The 19,119-nt window shown below is 40.1% G+C and overlaps 1 protein-coding gene across 3 annotated transcripts in view; it reads left to right on the top strand.

The window, feature by feature from the left end:
• The window catches only part of lrfn2b (leucine rich repeat and fibronectin type III domain containing 2b), a 79,054-nt gene extending 61,105 nt beyond the window's left edge, over nt 1-17,949 (top strand). For all 3 annotated transcript variants that reach the window (XM_051874923.1, XM_051874921.1, XM_051874922.1), the window contains 2 exons: nt 3,202-4,598; nt 12,688-17,949. In XM_051874923.1, the coding sequence (XP_051730883.1) occupies nt 3,223-4,598; nt 12,688-13,669 (2,358 nt within the window). In that variant the 5' untranslated portion in view covers nt 3,202-3,222 and the 3' untranslated portion in view covers nt 13,670-17,949. The remainder of the gene's footprint in view (nt 1-3,201; nt 4,599-12,687) is intronic.
• The last annotated feature ends 1,170 nt before the right edge of the window (nt 17,950-19,119 follow it).

Here is a 19,119-nt window from a genome sequence, read left to right as displayed (position 1 = left end):
GTTTGCACTATTGACCGCAATTAGGACCATCCCATTAACTGAAGTATCAAGCATCCTCTGCTTTTCAGATTTTAATTAGGGAAAATCCTCCTCCCAGACTCTCTGTGTCTCTCTGTCATGGTCTGAAGGTGATGAGGCCTGTGCACAGACAAATGTCTCATTTCTAGCCAAGCATGTTAATGAGCTTGCAGCGGAATACAATGTGTAATATTCCTCCAGTGAAGTAAAACGATAATGTTAGTTAGCTTCACACTGGTTCTCCAGAGGCCATTGCCCCTGACCACCCATCAGTGTCATGGTCTCAGCAGAGGCAGATACTCATGACCTCCCAACCCTACAGCCACACAGAGTGTATGAAACACATTGCATGCATAGAAATTCACATATAAACATTGATAAGCGAACATGAGCAGAAGCTCAAACATACTTGCTTGATGCGTGAGAACAAACCACATTGGTTCTTGCGGAAGCTCAAACGTGCTGCGTAAAATGCTAAAATGAACCTCATTGGTTCTTGTGGAAGCTCAAACGTGCTGTGTAACATGAGAATGAACCTCATTGGTTCTCACATGTCAAGTGAACATGCTTGAGCTTCTGTTTACCAGATTTTCTTACCATCTTGTGTTTCACTATTATGCCTGGTAATTTTTGTCGTAAAAAATAAATAAATAAATAAATAACTGTTTGTAACATATTAACTTATTCTGCAAGTGAAAGCTGATTTAAAAGGTCATTAAATGTGACTGAACACACAAAATTAAAGAGTTAAGATGACTTTCTGATTCCTCACTCATCGACTGCCTGCCCTGGCTGTTACTCCAACACAATGATTTATTCTGCTGTGTTGGGTCATGTCACTCTGATGGAGTAGTAAGGAGAAAAGGAGGTAATTCTCCTTTACGTACTCCAACAGGACATTATATTTGCTTCCTTAAAGACTGTGAAGGAAGATACAATGGCCCAATTCTTCAACTCTTGTGGGCTTACAGTGGATGAGACTGTAGGGTGTCCTATTTGTCATTTTAGGTTTCAGAAGGGTGCTATTTAAAGTTATAATTTTGGCATATTATGCCTTTATTAGATAGCAATGGGGAGGGGAGAGAAGGGGAACAGAACAGGCAAAAGACATCAAGCTGGGACTCGAACTCGGGTAACCTGATGCGTACCTGTGCCATTTGTTGGAGCGCAAGCCACAAGGCTATTGCTCCAACACGAGCTCCGTCTTTGCGGCTGCTATGCACGCTTCTGCTGAGCCCACAATGGGGTGAGCTCCACAGCAGACTTCTGCCAAACACTCAAAGCTGCATTATGTCACAAAAGTGTGGACTCCAAGTGAGACTGCAAGGGCTTAGCGTGCCATTTGGGACAGAGCCAATCTCTTCCCCAGGTGCTCCATGCCAGTATAGTTTGGTTTGTTTGTTTGATTTAACAACAAAAATACATTGTAGTTGATGTTGCCTTGAGAGTGAAATCGGTATCTTTAGATGCAAATATTTGTTCCAACACTTCACACATCCTGTCTGCCACGACCACGGGTTTCTGCATTCACACTGCATGTGTGAGCAGCCCCACGCTGCGGCACCAAAGTAGAACTCTGCCTTCGAGCCTATTTTTGCAGAGTGTCACAGGCAACTCAGCAGAAAACACTCTGAAAATGCACTATAGGCTTTTTTGAAGCAACATACAATACAGAAGTGAAGTTCATTGTTCAAACAAGCACATCTGCATGTTCCACACCTAGTGACAAAATTTTTACGAAAACTTTTCAGTGGATTAAGATCATGCACTTTGGCCTTTGGCTCTGTGTAGATTAATTATCATTTGGATGAAAATGTGGCACTCCTCATTTATATTAGATTTTATGATGATCAAGTTGTAATTATTCTCATTAGCTCACTCTTTACAAGCATTTTTTATTCATGGCCATTGAAATATTCATTGTGGTTCAACAGAAATCACTTTATTTTCTGTACACAACAGAACACAACAGAAATGCTGTCAGTTGAAAGCACAACATTAACTTGCTGTTGAAACCATAGAGCTGCACCCTGTGCTGCCAGACACAAGACAGGCCTTACTATCTCTCACAGCTCTGGACTGATCCGTTTCATGGCATCCCGCATTTTGCATCCTGCACACTTATAACACACATTATTAGCGATGTCCCGAGCCAATTTCAAGGATCCGGTTTTAACTGATCGGTATCAGCTATCGTAAGCTTGATCCTTTATTTTACAGCGGTATATAGCTTTTTTTTTTTTTGCTCACACAAGTGTTGTGCAGTAGGTGGCAGTATGCACCTTCTAGTGGGTTTGCCAACCTCCATTAAAAGGAAAAGAAGAAGCTCAAATGTGCGTGCATGATGCTCAAGAACCAATGAGTTCTGCTCTAGCGCATAACACATGTGTTCAGGCTTCCATGTTTAGCATATTTGATGCACACTTTTGTAAAAAAACACTCAAAAGTAATTTATTTACTGCTTAATTTTATCTGCCGTCAGACTGCCTACAACATCATTGCCATAACGCGTTGATATTGGTTGAGTCTTGCTTCGGACTTGACTGACAGACTGGCATTCTGACACCAGCGAGATTCATGCTTTCTAACCTTATCTCCACTTTTTTTTCCTTTTTGTTGCAATTATTCTACATATTCATTTGTGTGTGTATATATATATATATATAGAGAGAGAGAGAGAGAGAGAGTATCATAGATAGATAGATAGATAGATATCATTACTGTAGTAACTGTTATATTGAATAACTCCATAGTGATAGATGCCCCCTTTTTTACATTTGAGCCCCTGAGAAACTCTGCACATTTCCTGTATATACTGGATTGATTTTAATAACTCTGATGTACTTGAAGTGTGCACCAAGCACTAGGGAAATACAAGTATCGGATCGGGACTTAATATCAGCAGATACTTAATATTAAATGACTCATATCGGATCGGGACACAAAAAACCTAATCAGGATATCCCCACACATTATGCATAAGTACTTAATCTGCATTAGTGTGGTTACCAACTGTACAGCTGATCAGTATTCACTGAGTGAATCTAGAAACTTACTGCACATGCACAAGTCCTCTGTTGCTTCCTAACATCTGTCACAGTAACCTGATTCAAAGACAATGAAATCATAAATGATCCTCTATTTGATGATACTGATTGTTCCTTGTGTATTGTTGTCCTCCAGGTCCCTTCATGTGAATCTACCATGGACCACATGCTCTGTCAGGTGCTGGTCCTGGGTATGGCTGTAATGATTGCCCGTGCATGCCCCAAGTACTGTGTGTGCCAGAACCTGTCGGAGTCACTTGGGACCCTGTGCCCGGCTAAAGGCCTTCTCTTCGTGCCACCTGATATAGATCGCAGCACAGTGGAGCTCCGGTTGGGGGGAAACTACATCCTTCGAATCACACAGCAGGACTTTGCCAACATGACAGACTTGGTGGACCTTACGCTCTCCCGCAATACAATCAGCTATATTCAGCCCTTTTCCTTTGGGGACCTGGAGACTCTCCGTTCTCTTCATATGGATAACAACCGTTTAGTGGAGTTGGGCCCAGATGACCTCCGAGGGATGGTCAGCCTGCAGCATCTCATCCTCAATAACAACCAACTAGGTCGCATCTCTGAGAGGGCTTTTGAAGACCTTGCCGGATCACTTGAGGATCTGGACTTGTCCTTCAACAACCTTCAGGCTCTGCCCTGGCATTCAGTCCGACAGATGATCAACCTGCACCAGCTGAGCCTGGACCACAATTTGTTGGACTACATTCCAGAGGGGACCTTTGTGGATCTGGAGAGGCTGGCCCGCTTGGACCTCACCTCTAACCGGCTTCAGAAGCTTCCGCCGGATCCCATCTTTGCCAGAGCGCAGGATTCAGAGGTGATGACCACACCGTTCGCCCCTCAGCTCTCACTCAGCATAGGAGGGAATCCGCTTCACTGCAACTGTGAATTGCTTTGGTTCCGGCGTCTGGAGCGAGATGATGACCTGGAGACTTGCGCCTCGCCTCCTGGCTTGAAGGGCCGCTACTTCTGGAATGTTCGAGAGGACGAGTTTTTGTGTGAGCAGCCACTGATTACTCAACACACCCACAGGATGCTTGTTCTCGAGGGGCAGACCGCCAGTCTACGGTGCGAAGCCATCGGAGATCCCACCCCAACTATCCATTGGGTGACCCCTGACGATCAATTGCTGGGCAACTCTTCCCGCACTGTGGTGTACCGCAATGGGACCCTGCAGATCCTAATAACAACTTCAAAGGACTATGGGACCTTCACCTGCATTGCAGCCAACCTGGCTGGTGAATCAACTGCTTCAGTGGAGCTGTCAATTATTCAGCTACCCCACATAACCAACGGCACAGGCCAGGCATCACAACCCAAGTCCCGTCTGTCAGACATTACAGGGAGCTCAAGGACCAGTAAAGGTGCTCCCAAGAGCCAGCCAGAGAAAGCAGTGTCCGTGTCTGAGGTGACTGCTGTGTCTGCCTTGGTCAGGTGGTCCATCAGCAAAACCGCTCCCAAAGTGAAAATGTACCAGCTACAGTACAACTGCTCAGATGATGAGGTCCTTATCTACAGGTATGAAACAGATTGTCTTCTTTCACATTTCCAGGGCTGTGACAGAAATACTGATCCCAGACAAAGATATGTTGTGATTTAACAATCTGTGGGGATCCAAGTGCTTGTTGGTCTGTTTTGAGTGGGTCACAGAGTATGCAACAACAACAAAAAAAACCCAACATAATTCTTAACGTTTTACTGATGCGAGACTTATTTTGAAAGATGTGCGTGAAAGCTGTTGACTCTTCTGTCAGACGCAGTTTAAAGTCCCCCTGACATCAAAATTTAGGCAATGGCTTAAATATGTTTGCCTTAAGGTTATGCATAAGCTGGTGTGTTCCAAAACAATGACAAAATTCACATTTAGGAGATATAAGCATTCAAAACTTATAGTCTCTCACTTCCGCTAAAATGGATCACAGATTTTCATGACATCACTGTGGACAATCAGATCTTCTATCCAATCAAATGCTCTCTAGAATCTAAAGCGTCCCGTCCCCTACATTATAAATAGACGCTGAAGCTGCTGCTGAAATTGGTCACTTGTTCACACATTTACTATTTTCTACATGTTGAATGGCACATAGTGCACTAGGGGATAGGAACGATTAAGACAGTGTAAATATACTTTCCATTGAGGCTAAATGAAGTCTTGTTTCACGTTAGCGTCACGCAAACCACAGCACACACACAGTCTGCTCCGGTCCAGAGACATGAGAGCACAGAGCAGATCATATCTGTGAGTCGGCGCAGACCACAAAACATATTGGACCCATTTTAATTCTGCACAGAATGCTATATTTTAAAGCGATATGGAGGAGATTAGAAGGAGAAACTGTTAGAGATTAAAAGGAAACTGAGGTTTTATTGAGCTCAACGGCTCTGGCCGAGCTGTGATATAAGTGGAACGCTATTGGCTATTTTAAAAAAGGGGAGGAGCTGTTTGATATGTCCCACCCTGTCTTCCTGTTTTACGTCAACACATTGAATAATGCTGCACGTTCCAAGGCACTTCAGTGGGCCTTTAAAGCTGCTAAGCGATCATTAGATTTAATCACCATTGGCAGCACGATTTACTGTAATGCTTTTTTTCCCTCAGTTAGTCAGAACAAAAGTGGCAGACATGTTACTTACTTGTTCAGATGACATTCTCCAGTGAAAATTCTTATTTTGGTCATACTTCCAAGACTACAGTCTGTGATTCCGGAGTACAGTATCCACACCGATGTGGTGATTGACAGCAAACATTAGATTCATCCACGCTGAGGAGACACACGTAAAGATAATAATTCCGCAAACAACTTCAATTGCAGAGATTGTATGTGTGTGAAAAAAATTAATCGATTAATCGATTTTGAGATTTTCCAAATGCATCCCAATTCTGAGCTTAGTTTTTAACAGCAGATGGTGCTCTAGGCTAGTTTTTAACCGCACACTCAAATGCACAAGAAGAAGAGCGCTCGTGCGTTCGGCTGAGTCTGACAATGTATTTGCACCTCAGAATGCTTTTATGACGCGAGATTAATGTAAACAGCCCACTGCAAACACCCTTGTAATTCGCTTCAATCTTTTCAAACTCAATGTATGATTACTTTATGGAAGGTTCAATTGGTGTGTAAGGAATTGGAAGCAAGCAGAGTACAGCTGTTTCTAAAGCACGCAGTGCCATCTGCTGTTAAAAACTAAGCTCAGAATCAATTCCAGAGAGAATAGCGATGCATTTGTAAAATCTCAGAATCGTTCCAGAATTATTTCTCAATTCGCGATGCATCGATTTATTTTCCCAACCCTAGCATTTCAGTAGTGAAGCTATTTTAGTATTAAAAGTCGTGGGGCAGCTTTGACAACAGCTTTCTGTGTTCCTTAATGTTTCTGTGTGTGCGCTGCACGATCTCTGATCACTGTGTGCGAGTGACTGTCTGTATGTGTGCGCATGTGCTTCAGTGAAGCCGTGCAGTAATGAAGCGAATGACGTCATAGCTTTATGGATGCAGGCCCCTGTCCACCCCGGCCCATAGGCACATCCATACTCTGAATAACTAGATGCTACGCCACTGGATCCCAATATCTCTGGGATTGAACCATATTGGGCCCTAAAAAAATTAAGATTCAAAAAGAAACATTTCTTAGGAACCCGAATCTAAAATCATTGTAAGACCCAGAATCTAAAAGGATATTGAGATCTTTAATACTTCTAGAGTTATAGGCAAGCAAACATATTTATTATGGTACTCAGACAGGAATGTTATATGCAGTTGTTTTGATAAAGGAAGACAATTTTTAGTTTCAACACAAATTGTTCTTTAGACATTCCTCTTTGAAAGAAAAACTTAGCTGGATGCAAAGTGACCCACGCTTGTTTTTCGACCCCTGAAAATGTGTACAATTTAACAATTTACTCATGGAGCCACAATGACATCACCATATCTCTAGAAATGAAAAATATAGGGCCTTAAAAATATGGATACCAAAAGAAAAGCTTGTTAAGAACCAGAATCTAAAAGTATATTAAGATATCTTTAATATTTCTTGAGTTATAGGAATGCAAACTTTAGGGGAAAAAACACAAGAAGTGCTTTTTCCTATTTTTGAACTGTCACCGTTGGCATATAATGCAACAAAGACTGCTTAAGTCAACAGATTTTACTAATAGACCTACCAATCTCTGTGTAAAAATAAAACATGATGATACGGAAGGACCCTACTTTATTTTCACTTTGTGTTATTTTCTATATTTTTGATGACTGTGGTGGCTCAGACCAACTTACTTACTTTATTATATTACCTAAAAACAGTTTGGGACTGCTATTTAATAGCCTTATACTGTTTATTCATCAGGGTTAGTGTGCAAATACTGTCAGTTTTATCAGGTGCTGGGTGATGTGTTTTGTAGTTTAAACAGAAAACTGTACCCCGGATGGTTTATATAGCATACATTTGTAAACTGTAGTTATCTGCAGGGATTCACGCTTTATCCTTCACTACGTCCACTTGACTCATACATACATAGACAAACAACATGTGACCTTTACTGATCATCCGATCACTTGCTCAAAAAGCTTCCCTTCCCTTCTCTGTCATGGTCATTCTCTTTATGTCTGCTAGATTATTCTCTGTATTCACAATCTAAGGGGATTCCATGTGTGAATAGTATGTCAATCCTCTGCTCTTTGATGAGGTAATAGTAGCAGCTGCTAGAGTGCACTTTCAGAAAGGGAATCCAGACAGAGGGAAAATCAAATTACTTAAGGCATTCACTCATGGATATCTGAAGAAACTGCTCTGCTCAGCTCATGGGCAGTAATTCTGTGTGGCATCTTTATCAGAGGCATCCATGTTGTGCCGGTGTGAGAAAATACATTATTGACTCATTTCTTTATAATGGCTCAGCAGCAAACTGAGTAATAAACTCTCACCATGGCCAAGATTACAGCGTCAAAACCAGCTGCAACACGACAAGATTCCTAGAACAAACAATATTTCTATCTGCACTCAAAGTAAAAATGCAGTGCTGCAACAGTCACAGCCTTAGAACTGTGAGGGTGAGATCTCTCTGTTTGCATGCTCTCTCACACTCATAAGAGTGAAACTAAGAACACACACCTTGTGTTTTGATCAATTCTGTGACTTCTCCAGATGGCATTCTTCTTTGTGATTTTCCTTGTGGAACTTGAAGGATGTCAACATTTAAGGCTAGTGTACATGAGAAGCGGGTCCAGTGAGTTTTTAGAGTAGGCAGGTCTACTGGAGCAACGCTGCATAAACAGAAAAGAGATCATTTGTATCACTTGTAGTGTGTGTGTAAACGAAGAGGCATCTTATTTACCTCAGTGACCGCTCATTAACATCTCCCTCTCACTGATCTCTTATTCTAAGATTAAGCATTTCTGGCTTATAATCACATTTGCTGATTCCTTGCATGTAAATACGTCAGATGAATGTCTGTTTCATCACGTCTTACTGCGATGTTAAGACGTCCTGTCAAGTTAAAGCTGAAGTGTGTCATTTCTGCATCACTGGTGTCACAAGCAACTGCAAAAATAAGCATTGGTTACTCAAACAGAAAGTCTCCAAACGGTTCTTGTGTCACATGCTGAGTGTCTGAGTGTCTGAGTGCTGGGCTGTTAAAGGTGCAGTAAGTGTTTTCTGAGAAACGCTGTTGAAAATTGAAACAAACAATTTTGTGAATATTTGCTAGTTGTGTGTTCTGTGTGTGTGCTGAGGGAAAAAAAACATTGTTTTTGTGTGTGTGTGTGTGTGTGTGTGTGTGTGTGTGTGTACATAGTCCTGGCTGTGTGTATAGGAGAAAAAACAAAGTGGATCGGACCGATCAGACCCAGCAGCACTACACTCTTGTAGCCAATCAGCAGTAGGGGGCGTGTTCGCTCATGATGGGGGAGAGTGAGCAAAAGTGAGATTTGTAGAAGGACTGTAGAAAGAAAGATGGCTGAGATATTACTAAAGGCCTGAAAGGACGCCGAGGTTGTGTTGTCTCTGCTCCATATGTGAGTAACAGTGGTTTTGCTAACTTTCACAGAACTAAGATATGCTGTTGTTGTTGCTGAATCACAGCGGATTCATCCATATTGCACAAGCTGTCTGATGCGCCAGCTGTTAGTCATTGCCTGTGTAGCATAGTGTTTCTTTTGGTTAGAGGTGTGTTTGTTTGGGTTTTGTTTTCAAATATCAGCAGTACTGTTTCTCAGAAATCACTTACTGTACCTTTAATCTCTGATCAGACACCAGCATGGACCCCTAAGAGCAGCCATGAGTCACACGGCAGGAACAAACGTGAGGGATGTTTGCACTGAATGTGCGCCGCATGTGCTGCAGTGTTGTGGGTGTTCGCAGGGCAGCGGTCGTCTGGGCATAACAACCTGTTGAAACCAAATTAAATAAACCTGACTTTGATATGTTTTTTGTTCAAGATTCTTTGAAAGTTCAAAAGAACAGCATTTATTTGGAATAGAAGTCTTTCTAAATGTCTTTACTGTCACTTTTGATCAATTTAATGCATCCATGCTGAATTAAAAGTATTAACTTTTTTCTCTTTTTTTTTTTCTTACCCCGAACTTTTCCACAAAAATGTGCTGCTTCATAACTGTTTTCAACATTGATTATAATCCGAAATAGATAAATATCAAATCATCATATCAGAATGATTTCTGAAGGATCATGTGACACTGAAGACTGGAGTAATGATGCTGAAAATTCAGCTTTGATCACAGGAATAAATTACATTTTTTTATATGTTCACATAGAAAACAGCTATTTTAAATTGTAATAATATTTCACAGTTTTTACTCTATTTTTGATCAAATCAATGCAGCCTTGGTGAGCAGAAGAGAGTTATTTCAAAAACATTAAAAATCTTAATTATTCCAAACGTCTGAGCGGTGGTATATATATTCTAGGAAGGTTGTGAGTCAGTTGTCAGTAGTGATGCATTGACTATGATTCCAGAGCTGCTGTTGAAGTGTCAGTGATGGGTTTGTCCTCTGCGTCACAGCAGCGATGCTCCATCCTTCAGTGCTTCATGACAGCAGAAGAGCCTGTACCATCATCCTCTCACTGCAGCGACCCACAGATCAAACCTGTGCAGAAGTGAACGCTTTACACCTTTTTGTCGTTCTTGCAGTGTTTTTACTTTCCTGCGCTATGTCATTTCTTTATATATATATACATATATGTCAGTGATATCAGATTGGCCATCTGCTCATGGCAGCAGCACAGATGGGTTGAAGAAGTAAATTAGCCAATTACTGTTGGCGGTCAGCTCAGCAGGGATGAACTTAAGTGAAGTTCGCATTAAAAATAAAGAGGTGTCCAGTCATGTTTAGTGGACAGGTAAGCAATATTTTTAGGCATTCGACTCCTAATGGCATAAAATCTAGGCCAGTTTGTGGCTTATTCTGGTCAAGAACAGGAAGAGAGTGTCTGACTGACAAGAGCTATGATGTTTGTCCGAAATAGTTGATACCAAAATATATAAAAATAATATATATATATATATATATATATATATATATAAAATAATCATTCAAACAATTGTCAGAAAATTAGAACAGAAAACACTAAAGAAATGAGCAATAACACGACTTTGTGATTGATGTCTGTGTCCAGAAGTAATAAATGCATTAACTCAAAAACAAAGCAGAATATACAGAGGCTGATTGTGTATATCAAACAAACAGTTTAATTTAAGAAAGAAAGAAAAAAAGAAAGATTTTAATACATAATTGATGCCTGTAACATTGGCAAATCCAGTAACTAGTTCTTCCTTAAAAGTCTTCATTGTGTTGGACCATTACCGTCAATCATATTTCTAATCTCATTTAGATATTTCCATCTTTGTGTGCGGTAAGCATCAGATAGCAGCAGTTTACTTCATGGGAAAAGAGCAAAAATAGCGCACTTTATATAGACTGATATAGACGCTACATCACAGACACGCCACGTCACAGGTGTCAAAAAAGAGTCTTGAAATCTGATCTGACACTTCAGACACATTTAAACAAAAATTCTCATTTTAATTGGATTCCCAACTGTTGTTTTTTCATATTTCTGTGATATGTCAGATTTCAAGTGTTTTTTTTTCTTCATAATTTTACGTGACACATAAGTGCAAATTGTGCTGTAGCGTCTGCTGCTGTCTGAATTTTCATCTTCTCTTTCCCTGCTTTGCATAAGAAAGCATCTGCTAAATGAATAATGTGCCCTTCAAGTGGAGTCGGAAGTATCGTAATTACCAGCTCCAAGCACAAGAAACACTGGGTGAACTCATATTTACAAGTGGGAAACCCTTCATATTAGGTGAAACACCAGTTAAAAGGGACATCTCTGTTTGAAACAAGGCAGAAACACTGATCTATAATACAGGTAACATGTATAATATAGAGAAATCAGCAGGCGGAAAGCAAGTCTGTAGTGAATTATTTTATTCACTGAAATGTTTGGCTCACATTTAGCTGTAATACCATGTAAAATATGTGATATAAATTAATATTTTTCATCATTTTGAATTGGGTTTACTGTTTACTTTTCTTTTGTTTTGTTAATACTACTTCCACGTTGCGTTTCCAACATGAATTTGTGACGTGTCATAATAACGAATGCCCGACTTGGAGGTACAAGCTTCCCAAGTGCACTTCAATGAAGTTTTGTTTTGATGTTTTCTGTTGTTTGATTCTATGAAAGTATTATATTATATTATATTATATTATATTATATTAAAGGGTTAGTTCACCCAAAATGAAAAATATATCATCATGTTCATGTTCATGTCGTTCCAAAACAGTAAGACTTTCGTTCATCTTCGGAACACAAAAGGAGATATTTTTAATGAAATCTGAGAAATTTTTCCTCCATTGACAGTCTACACAACCAATTTGATGCTTCAAAAAGTTCATAAATAGATTATAAAATGAATCCATATTAATTTGCGTGGTTTAGTCCAAATTTTCTGAAGAAACACGATCGCTTTATATGATGAACAGATTGAATTTAGGCTTTTATTCACATATAAACATTGATCAGCGAACATAAACAGAAGCTCAACCGAACCTGCTTGATGCGCGAAAACAAACCTCTTGCGGAAGTTCAAACACGCCACATAACGCGTCAGAATGAACATCACTGGTTTTTGATGAAGCTCAAATGTGCTGCGAAACATGAGAATGAACCTTATTAGTTCTCGCACGTCAAGCGAACATGTTTTAGCGTCCGTTCAACTGTTGATGAATATTTATATGTGAATAAAAGCCTAAATTAAAACTGTTGATCATATAAAGCTCTCTTCAGAAAAATCAGGACTAAACCACTCAATTCTTATGGATTCGTTTTACGATCTCTTTATGAACTTTTTGAAGCGTCAAAGTGGTAGTTGTGTAGCTGAAAATGAAGGGACAGAGAGGTCTCAGATTTCATCAAAAAGATCTTCATTTGTGTTCCGAAGATGAACGAAAGTCTTGCAGGTTTGGAACGACATGAGGGTGAGTAATTAATGACAGAATTTTCATTTTTGGGTGAACTAACCCTTTAATTCAGTCGATCACATGATCTTCTAATGTGAACTGTGTTTGATGCGTTTGTCGTTGTGTGTTTGTAGGATGATTCCTTCCTCCAGTAAGGCCTTCCACGTCACCAACTTGGTATCTGGGACTCGCTACGACCTGTGTGTGCTTGCGGCCTGGGACGACTCCGCCACCACGCTCACGGCCACCAACGTGGTAGGCTGCGTGCAGTTCTTCACCAGGGACGACTACCCACAATGCCAGTCTCTACATGGACAACTGCTGGGCGGCACCATGATCCTGGTGGTGGGCGGAGTGATCGTGGCCACGCTGCTGGTGTTTATCGTGGTTCTGATGGTGCGCTATAAGGCAGGGGATGGCGGAGGGAGCAGTGAAGCCCCTGTCAGCAAGCTGAGCGACGTCAGTGAAACGTACTCTCAAACCAATGGAGGACGGCTGGGGCAGAATGGGGTACCTCTGCCGATGCCCAAGCCCAAAGTGACCCTGCAGGACAAAGTGGTCAAATTCAAGTCTGGTTCGCTCCAAAGCAGCTTGTCCTCCTCCTCCTCCTCTTCCTCCTCAGGTTCAGTAGATACCACTTCCTACAGCCCCAACAGTGCCCTCGCCAACATTTTGAGGTCTGCGCCTCCCAAGCCCCGCAACAACTTAGACCAGCTTCTAGGAGCCTTCACGTCACTGGAGCTTCGGGGCCAGGCCAAGGAGCCGCAATTATCCGGGAGCCCTGCGAGCGCGGCTGCTGCAGCTGCTACTTCAGCCCCAGCGGACCCTACTGACAAAGAGCCTCTGTTGGGCCGGACACTAGACTCACGGATTAGCAAGTTGCTCATGTTGCCTCTGGACTCCAAACCAAAGAGGAGCCATTCGTTCGACATGGGCGACTTCACGGTGTCCACGGCGCAGCAGCTGTGCTCGTATCCGCGGCGGATCAGCAGCATCTGGACCAAACGCAGCCTGTCAGTGAATGGCATGCTGCTGCAGTGCGATGAGGAAGGAGACAGCAGCGGGAGCAAAGGCACCATCGAGAGCTCTGATTGGGTTATGGAGAGTACTGTATAGGGGCTGAAATGCACACGTTATATACTCCATCCTGCATGACATGAATTTTTTTTATTGTTATTGTTATTCGCCTTGCCATAACCAGAACAGGTAAAAAGTCAACGGTATTCAGAGGGTGAATTCACCGAACAGTTACACAGTCTAGAATGTAGTATTTCAGTGCAAAATAAACCCCTGCTAAATCTCGCAAATCACCCACGGTCCAGCCATCTTAGGTGTATCTTCTTTCAGACAAACACAATCAGAGATAGATTAAAAAATATCCTGGCTCTTCCAAGCTTTATAATGGTTGTGAAGGGGGGGAGGCACATTTTGTAGCCAAAAAAAAATGCATCATTTCATCATAAAATTAATCCATACGGCTCCAGGGGGTTCATAAAGGCCTTCTAAAGCTAATAACTAGCTTCCGGAAGACGGCCATACGCAACGATTTGCGGTGGAAGAGCAACCTCTGACCCGATGCATGACGCAATGACGAATGCAGAAGCGCAGAAGCGCAAAACACTGGTCACGAATTCGAAGTCTAAAACGATAATTTTTAAAGAGAACTGTCAGAGGATTTCGATATAAGAGAAGATGAGCTTGAGTTTGTTGTCTGGCCTTATTTTTTTAACTGTGAGAGGCGTCTAAGGGTGCGTTCACACTTGTAGTTTGGTTTGCTTGGTTCGTTTGGTCTGGACCAAAAAAAACATTTAGTCTTGGTCCACTTAGCATTCAGATTGGCATTTTTATCACTGAACCGAAAGATAATGAACCTAAAGTCACAGGGAGACATTCACAATCTGATTGTTTGGCGTTTATGACGTATTGCCTATTTTGAGACGGAACTTACCAAACATCCAAAACAAGGCTGTGTGCTGATATAAATGACCTTGTTGTATGTATGTAGCCTACATATGATGGTATTTTGACCAGCTGAGAATTCGTGAAGAGCTTATAAAATGTGTAAAGGAGTCAAAACAGCCACAGGAATCCCTCTGTCACAAACACAAACGATTTGGAGAAGCGGTTCTGACGCCTGTACAGAACTGTGATGGGCAACATCACGACTATGACGAGAAAAAACTGATATGCGTGAGCATTCTGTCTTTTTTAGGGTCTCATCTTGCTGTTTTTGGTTCGTTCACATGTCTTTGGTTCATGTTGCGTTCATATATCATTCAAACTGCACCAGAGTTGACCGAGACCCATCTTTTTAGCTGTCTCGGTCCGCTTGTTTGGTGTGCACCAAGGTTCGGATGGTAGTGTTCACACAAACAGAGTAATTGAACCAGGGTTTGTTTTAATTAAAAACAAACATGCCAAGTGTGAACACACCCTAAATTTACAGTACTCCTACATCCTGCGTCATACATCGTGTCACAGGTTACTCATTTGGTGCAAGTCAACTTGCGCAGTAAGCGTACGGTCGTCTGCCGGAAGCTAGTTATTTGAATTTATAAAGTTTTAAATTTGGATATTTTTCTTACAAAAACATGTCACCTCATTTCAAAAGGGAGCCATATGGATTATTTTTTATAATTAATTTTTTTTGGGGCTTCCAAATCTGCCCCCCACCATTATAAAGCTTGGAAGAGCCAGGATATTTTTAAAATATATCTCAATTGTGTTCGTCTGAAAGAAGATAGTCATATACACCTAGGATGGCTTGAGGGTGAGTAAATCATGGGATAATTTTCATTTTTGGGTGAACTATCCCTTTAAGACCTGTGCACATCTAGGACGATAACTAATGATTTGGTTCTAAAATAGTCCACATCACAACTATAATGATAACGGCACAGAGGAACGGTATCACTGTCACTTTCAGAACGATTTTTGCAGCTGTAAAAACATTGATAGCCAATCAGAATCCATCCTGCTTTAAAGAGCTCAAGCATTTAAAGCAGCAGATGACAAAACTGCAGGCCATGCTTGTAATAAACAGAACGATGTCGTGAGTTAGTGTGGATGCTAATATAGTTATATAATATATTATATAATAGTTATAGCTAATATATCATTATCTTTATAGTCATCGTTGCTTGTGTGAACGGGCCTTTGCCTGGTGCAGTTACCGTCGCACTATTACTGCCCCTTACGAAAAAGAAGTATACTTCAAGTTGTATTTTATCAAGTATACTTAAGTAATGTTTAAGTATGTTTTTTTAAGTATAGTAAGTATACTAGTATCAGTGTACTAGTAGTAAACTTGTAAGTGTACTATTTTAATACTGATTGGGACTAAATTGCCCCAATTGAAGTATACGTTTAAGTGTACTATAAGTGTAACAGTAGTAAAGTACACAACTAGTTCACAGCTTCATTTCTCATTTGTACTGCATCTGTACTACAAGTGAACTTGTATATTAGCAGTTTACTATTTTAATACTAGTAGTACATTTTTAGTATATGAAAGTACACTTTGAAATATACTCTCAGTAAACTACTAGTTTAGTTCAAGTATACTTGTAAGTCTTCTTTAAGTGGTTATAGTTTACTTTTTATATATCATTTTTGCACTTTAAGTATACTACTATGTTCCTATTTAGGTATTATATTTTATACTTGAAATACTGTACTTTAACTCTTTACATTTTAAAAACATTTTATTCTAACTTCATTAATCCTTTTTTGTCAACACTTAAATGTGGGTAAGTTTCATTTGAAAAAAAAAAAGAAAAGAAAAAAGAAAACATTTTAAACAAAACGCTGAGAAAATTGCATTTTTGTCAAAGACTGTGTCCGGATGGGATTCAGAATGATGATCAAACACAGGTGGAGTAGATCGAGTCCATAAACACCCCCAAAGCTTCATAGTCCACATAACGGTTGGCAGTTTTTATTTATATGCTGTTTAATGTTTGATGATCGCTTTATTTTATATTTGCGTGAGTAATCTAATATCGCTTGTTTCAGCTTCTTCTCTTGCATTTTGATCTGGAGATTCTGTACTCTTTCAGAAGATGCGTAACAGCGCCCCCTACCGTATAGCCTAAAAATTCAGTCAATGGCGAGGAAAGAGTGAAGTAGATTTGAAGTAAATTCCTCTGTACACTACCAGTGGACTAGCCTACAAAAAAATTCAGATACTCAGAATTAGGAATATATCAGTTTTCTTTATAAATCAATATTTTCCAAAAATGTACTTTTATACTATACTTTTATAATATACTTTTAAGTATATCTCGATCAAAAGACTGAATCCAAGTATAGGCCAAATATACTTAGACTTTTCTGTCAGTATAAGTCAAGTATACTTAAGTGCAATTTTAAGTAAATTTCTCAGAAGTACATAAAGTATATTTCTGAGAAGTAGCCTATATAAAAAGTAGACTGAAAGTATACTTTCTTATTTTTAGTATGCTAATAGCACACTTGAATAAACTTTTTCGTAAGGGGCGTCCAGACGTTTATTCATAAGAGATGATTTTCTACCGCAGCAGTTATTCATCAAATGGAGAAGAGCATTATAACAGACAGTGTGATCTAGGGCTTTCAGTGTTTTAAAGAGCTGATTCAGGTGTCTTGATCACAGTGCTGAGCTGATGCTGTAGAGTCACAGTGACGTCTGTCAGATTGTCCTGATGGTCTGCTGCATCCTCCACAACTCAACACTCACAACTGACCCGCAAGGAGGGTGTCGTTAACATGATTTACATAATCACTGAACCTGCGCAGTGGTCGTGGTTCCTTCTTGGTGAATTCCCCCTCAGTTTGCTCTGCTGACTCATCAGTGTGAGATGTGTGTGTGTGTGTGTGTGTGTGTGTGTGTGTGTGTGTGTGTGTGTGTGTGTGTGTCATCTTTGTCTTATTTGTGTCTGAAACTATCGGACGGTTTGGAATGAATGTGGAAGAACTGTGGGATAAACTCTTGTGCAACTGCAGTTTTTCAAGGTTGATATGAGAATTGATGCACATAGACAGAGGAAATTGTAGCAAATTGCCATGCCAATGGTTTCTCTGAAGAACAATATAAAGACTCTATGAATATCTTCTTGTGTAACACTGTTTATATGTGTAATGAATTTAAAAATTTTATATTTTTTATCTCATTGTTCAAACGCTCCTCTTTCTTGATGAAAGAGAATTCCTGTAATTTCACTGCATTCATCTCATTCTCACTCCCTTCAAGCTCTCATTTACTCATTTTTTCCTGTGAGAAATCGTGTACAATTTCAATGAATCTTCAAGTATTTGAAGCTGGTTGTTTACATGTAATGTTTTTCTATATTCATGTATTTACAAAGGTGATGGAATGACATGAGACATTAGAAATGAAAAAATATCTTGAAACATGACTGTTGTGTTATTTTAAGTCACTTTACATACAAGGACAATCAATTTTACTTCTTGTGATTTAAAACGAGGCCTGTCCAGTTGTTCTCAATCAGGGGCTGGTGTCCACTAGAGGGCGTCAGATAACTTCTAAGTAGGCTGTGGGATGACAAAGTATTTTTTAAGTATTTAACACACATACAATTATGCTGTATGTCCTTTCTCCCCATAGATAACTATTGTTTTTAATGAAGAACATCCAGTCCTTCAAATAATGTGTTGGGCAGTCGTAGAGGTTGAGAATCACTGGCCTCATTCATCCCATCAAAGACAGCTGGAAAAAAAAAAAATTGCATTTGAAATTCAAACATCAATTTGGGTTCATTGTTATTTGTTCTGCTTCGCATGGGCAACATATTCAGTTCACACACAGTTCATTCATTAACAGGAGTGACAACCGCATCACACAACCCAGTTCATTCCTGAAGGATTCAGCTAGTGACAAGTGCGTTTACACGGAGTTCAGCTCGTCTGAGAAACAGAGGTATGTGTCTGGAGTCATTCACAAATTTCTATATTCATTTTTCTCCACTGCAGGTTCTTGCACCAGCTCTGTGGCCTGTTAATGTGTCTACACCGGACAAGACCCAGAACATGAGTCTGGATTAGTGAAACTAAAGCCTGAAACCAAAACACACAAAAACTACATAGACTTGTCTATGAAATTAAACACGAATACCACTGAAACAACCCCCTGATAGGACTTTAGTGATATGAATCAAGTCGTTTGAAGTTAGTACTCGAATCTGAAAAGCGTACAGCATCCCAGAAAATAATGATAACTTCAGATTTGTATGCTGTCTCACGGTCTGGCTGTGTTATTTAATTAAACGATAAGAACTCCTCCATCCACCTCCTGGCCATGGATGAATTGGTCAAAGTTTTAATGTTTTCTTTGTTTTTTCATTTCGTCATGTTTCCCCTTAATTTTGTAATGAATACATATATTTTTGCCCTTACGAGCCGAACTGTAACAGCTGACGGTGGGTTTAGCGGGCGGATCAGACCAAAATCTCACGTTATGGCATAACTGATTCAGATTTGATATCATGGACATGATAGTTATTTTTGCTGGAAATTCAATGCTCAAAATTGTATATTAAAAATAATCATAAGTCAATGTCTATAATCCA

The sequence above is a fragment of the Ctenopharyngodon idella genome, chromosome 20 (assembly GCF_019924925.1).
Source record: "Ctenopharyngodon idella isolate HZGC_01 chromosome 20, HZGC01, whole genome shotgun sequence".
Lineage (NCBI taxonomy): Eukaryota > Metazoa > Chordata > Actinopteri > Cypriniformes > Xenocyprididae > Ctenopharyngodon > Ctenopharyngodon idella.
Note: the sequence above shows the minus strand (reverse complement) of the source record. Positions and strands in the feature narration are given on the sequence as shown.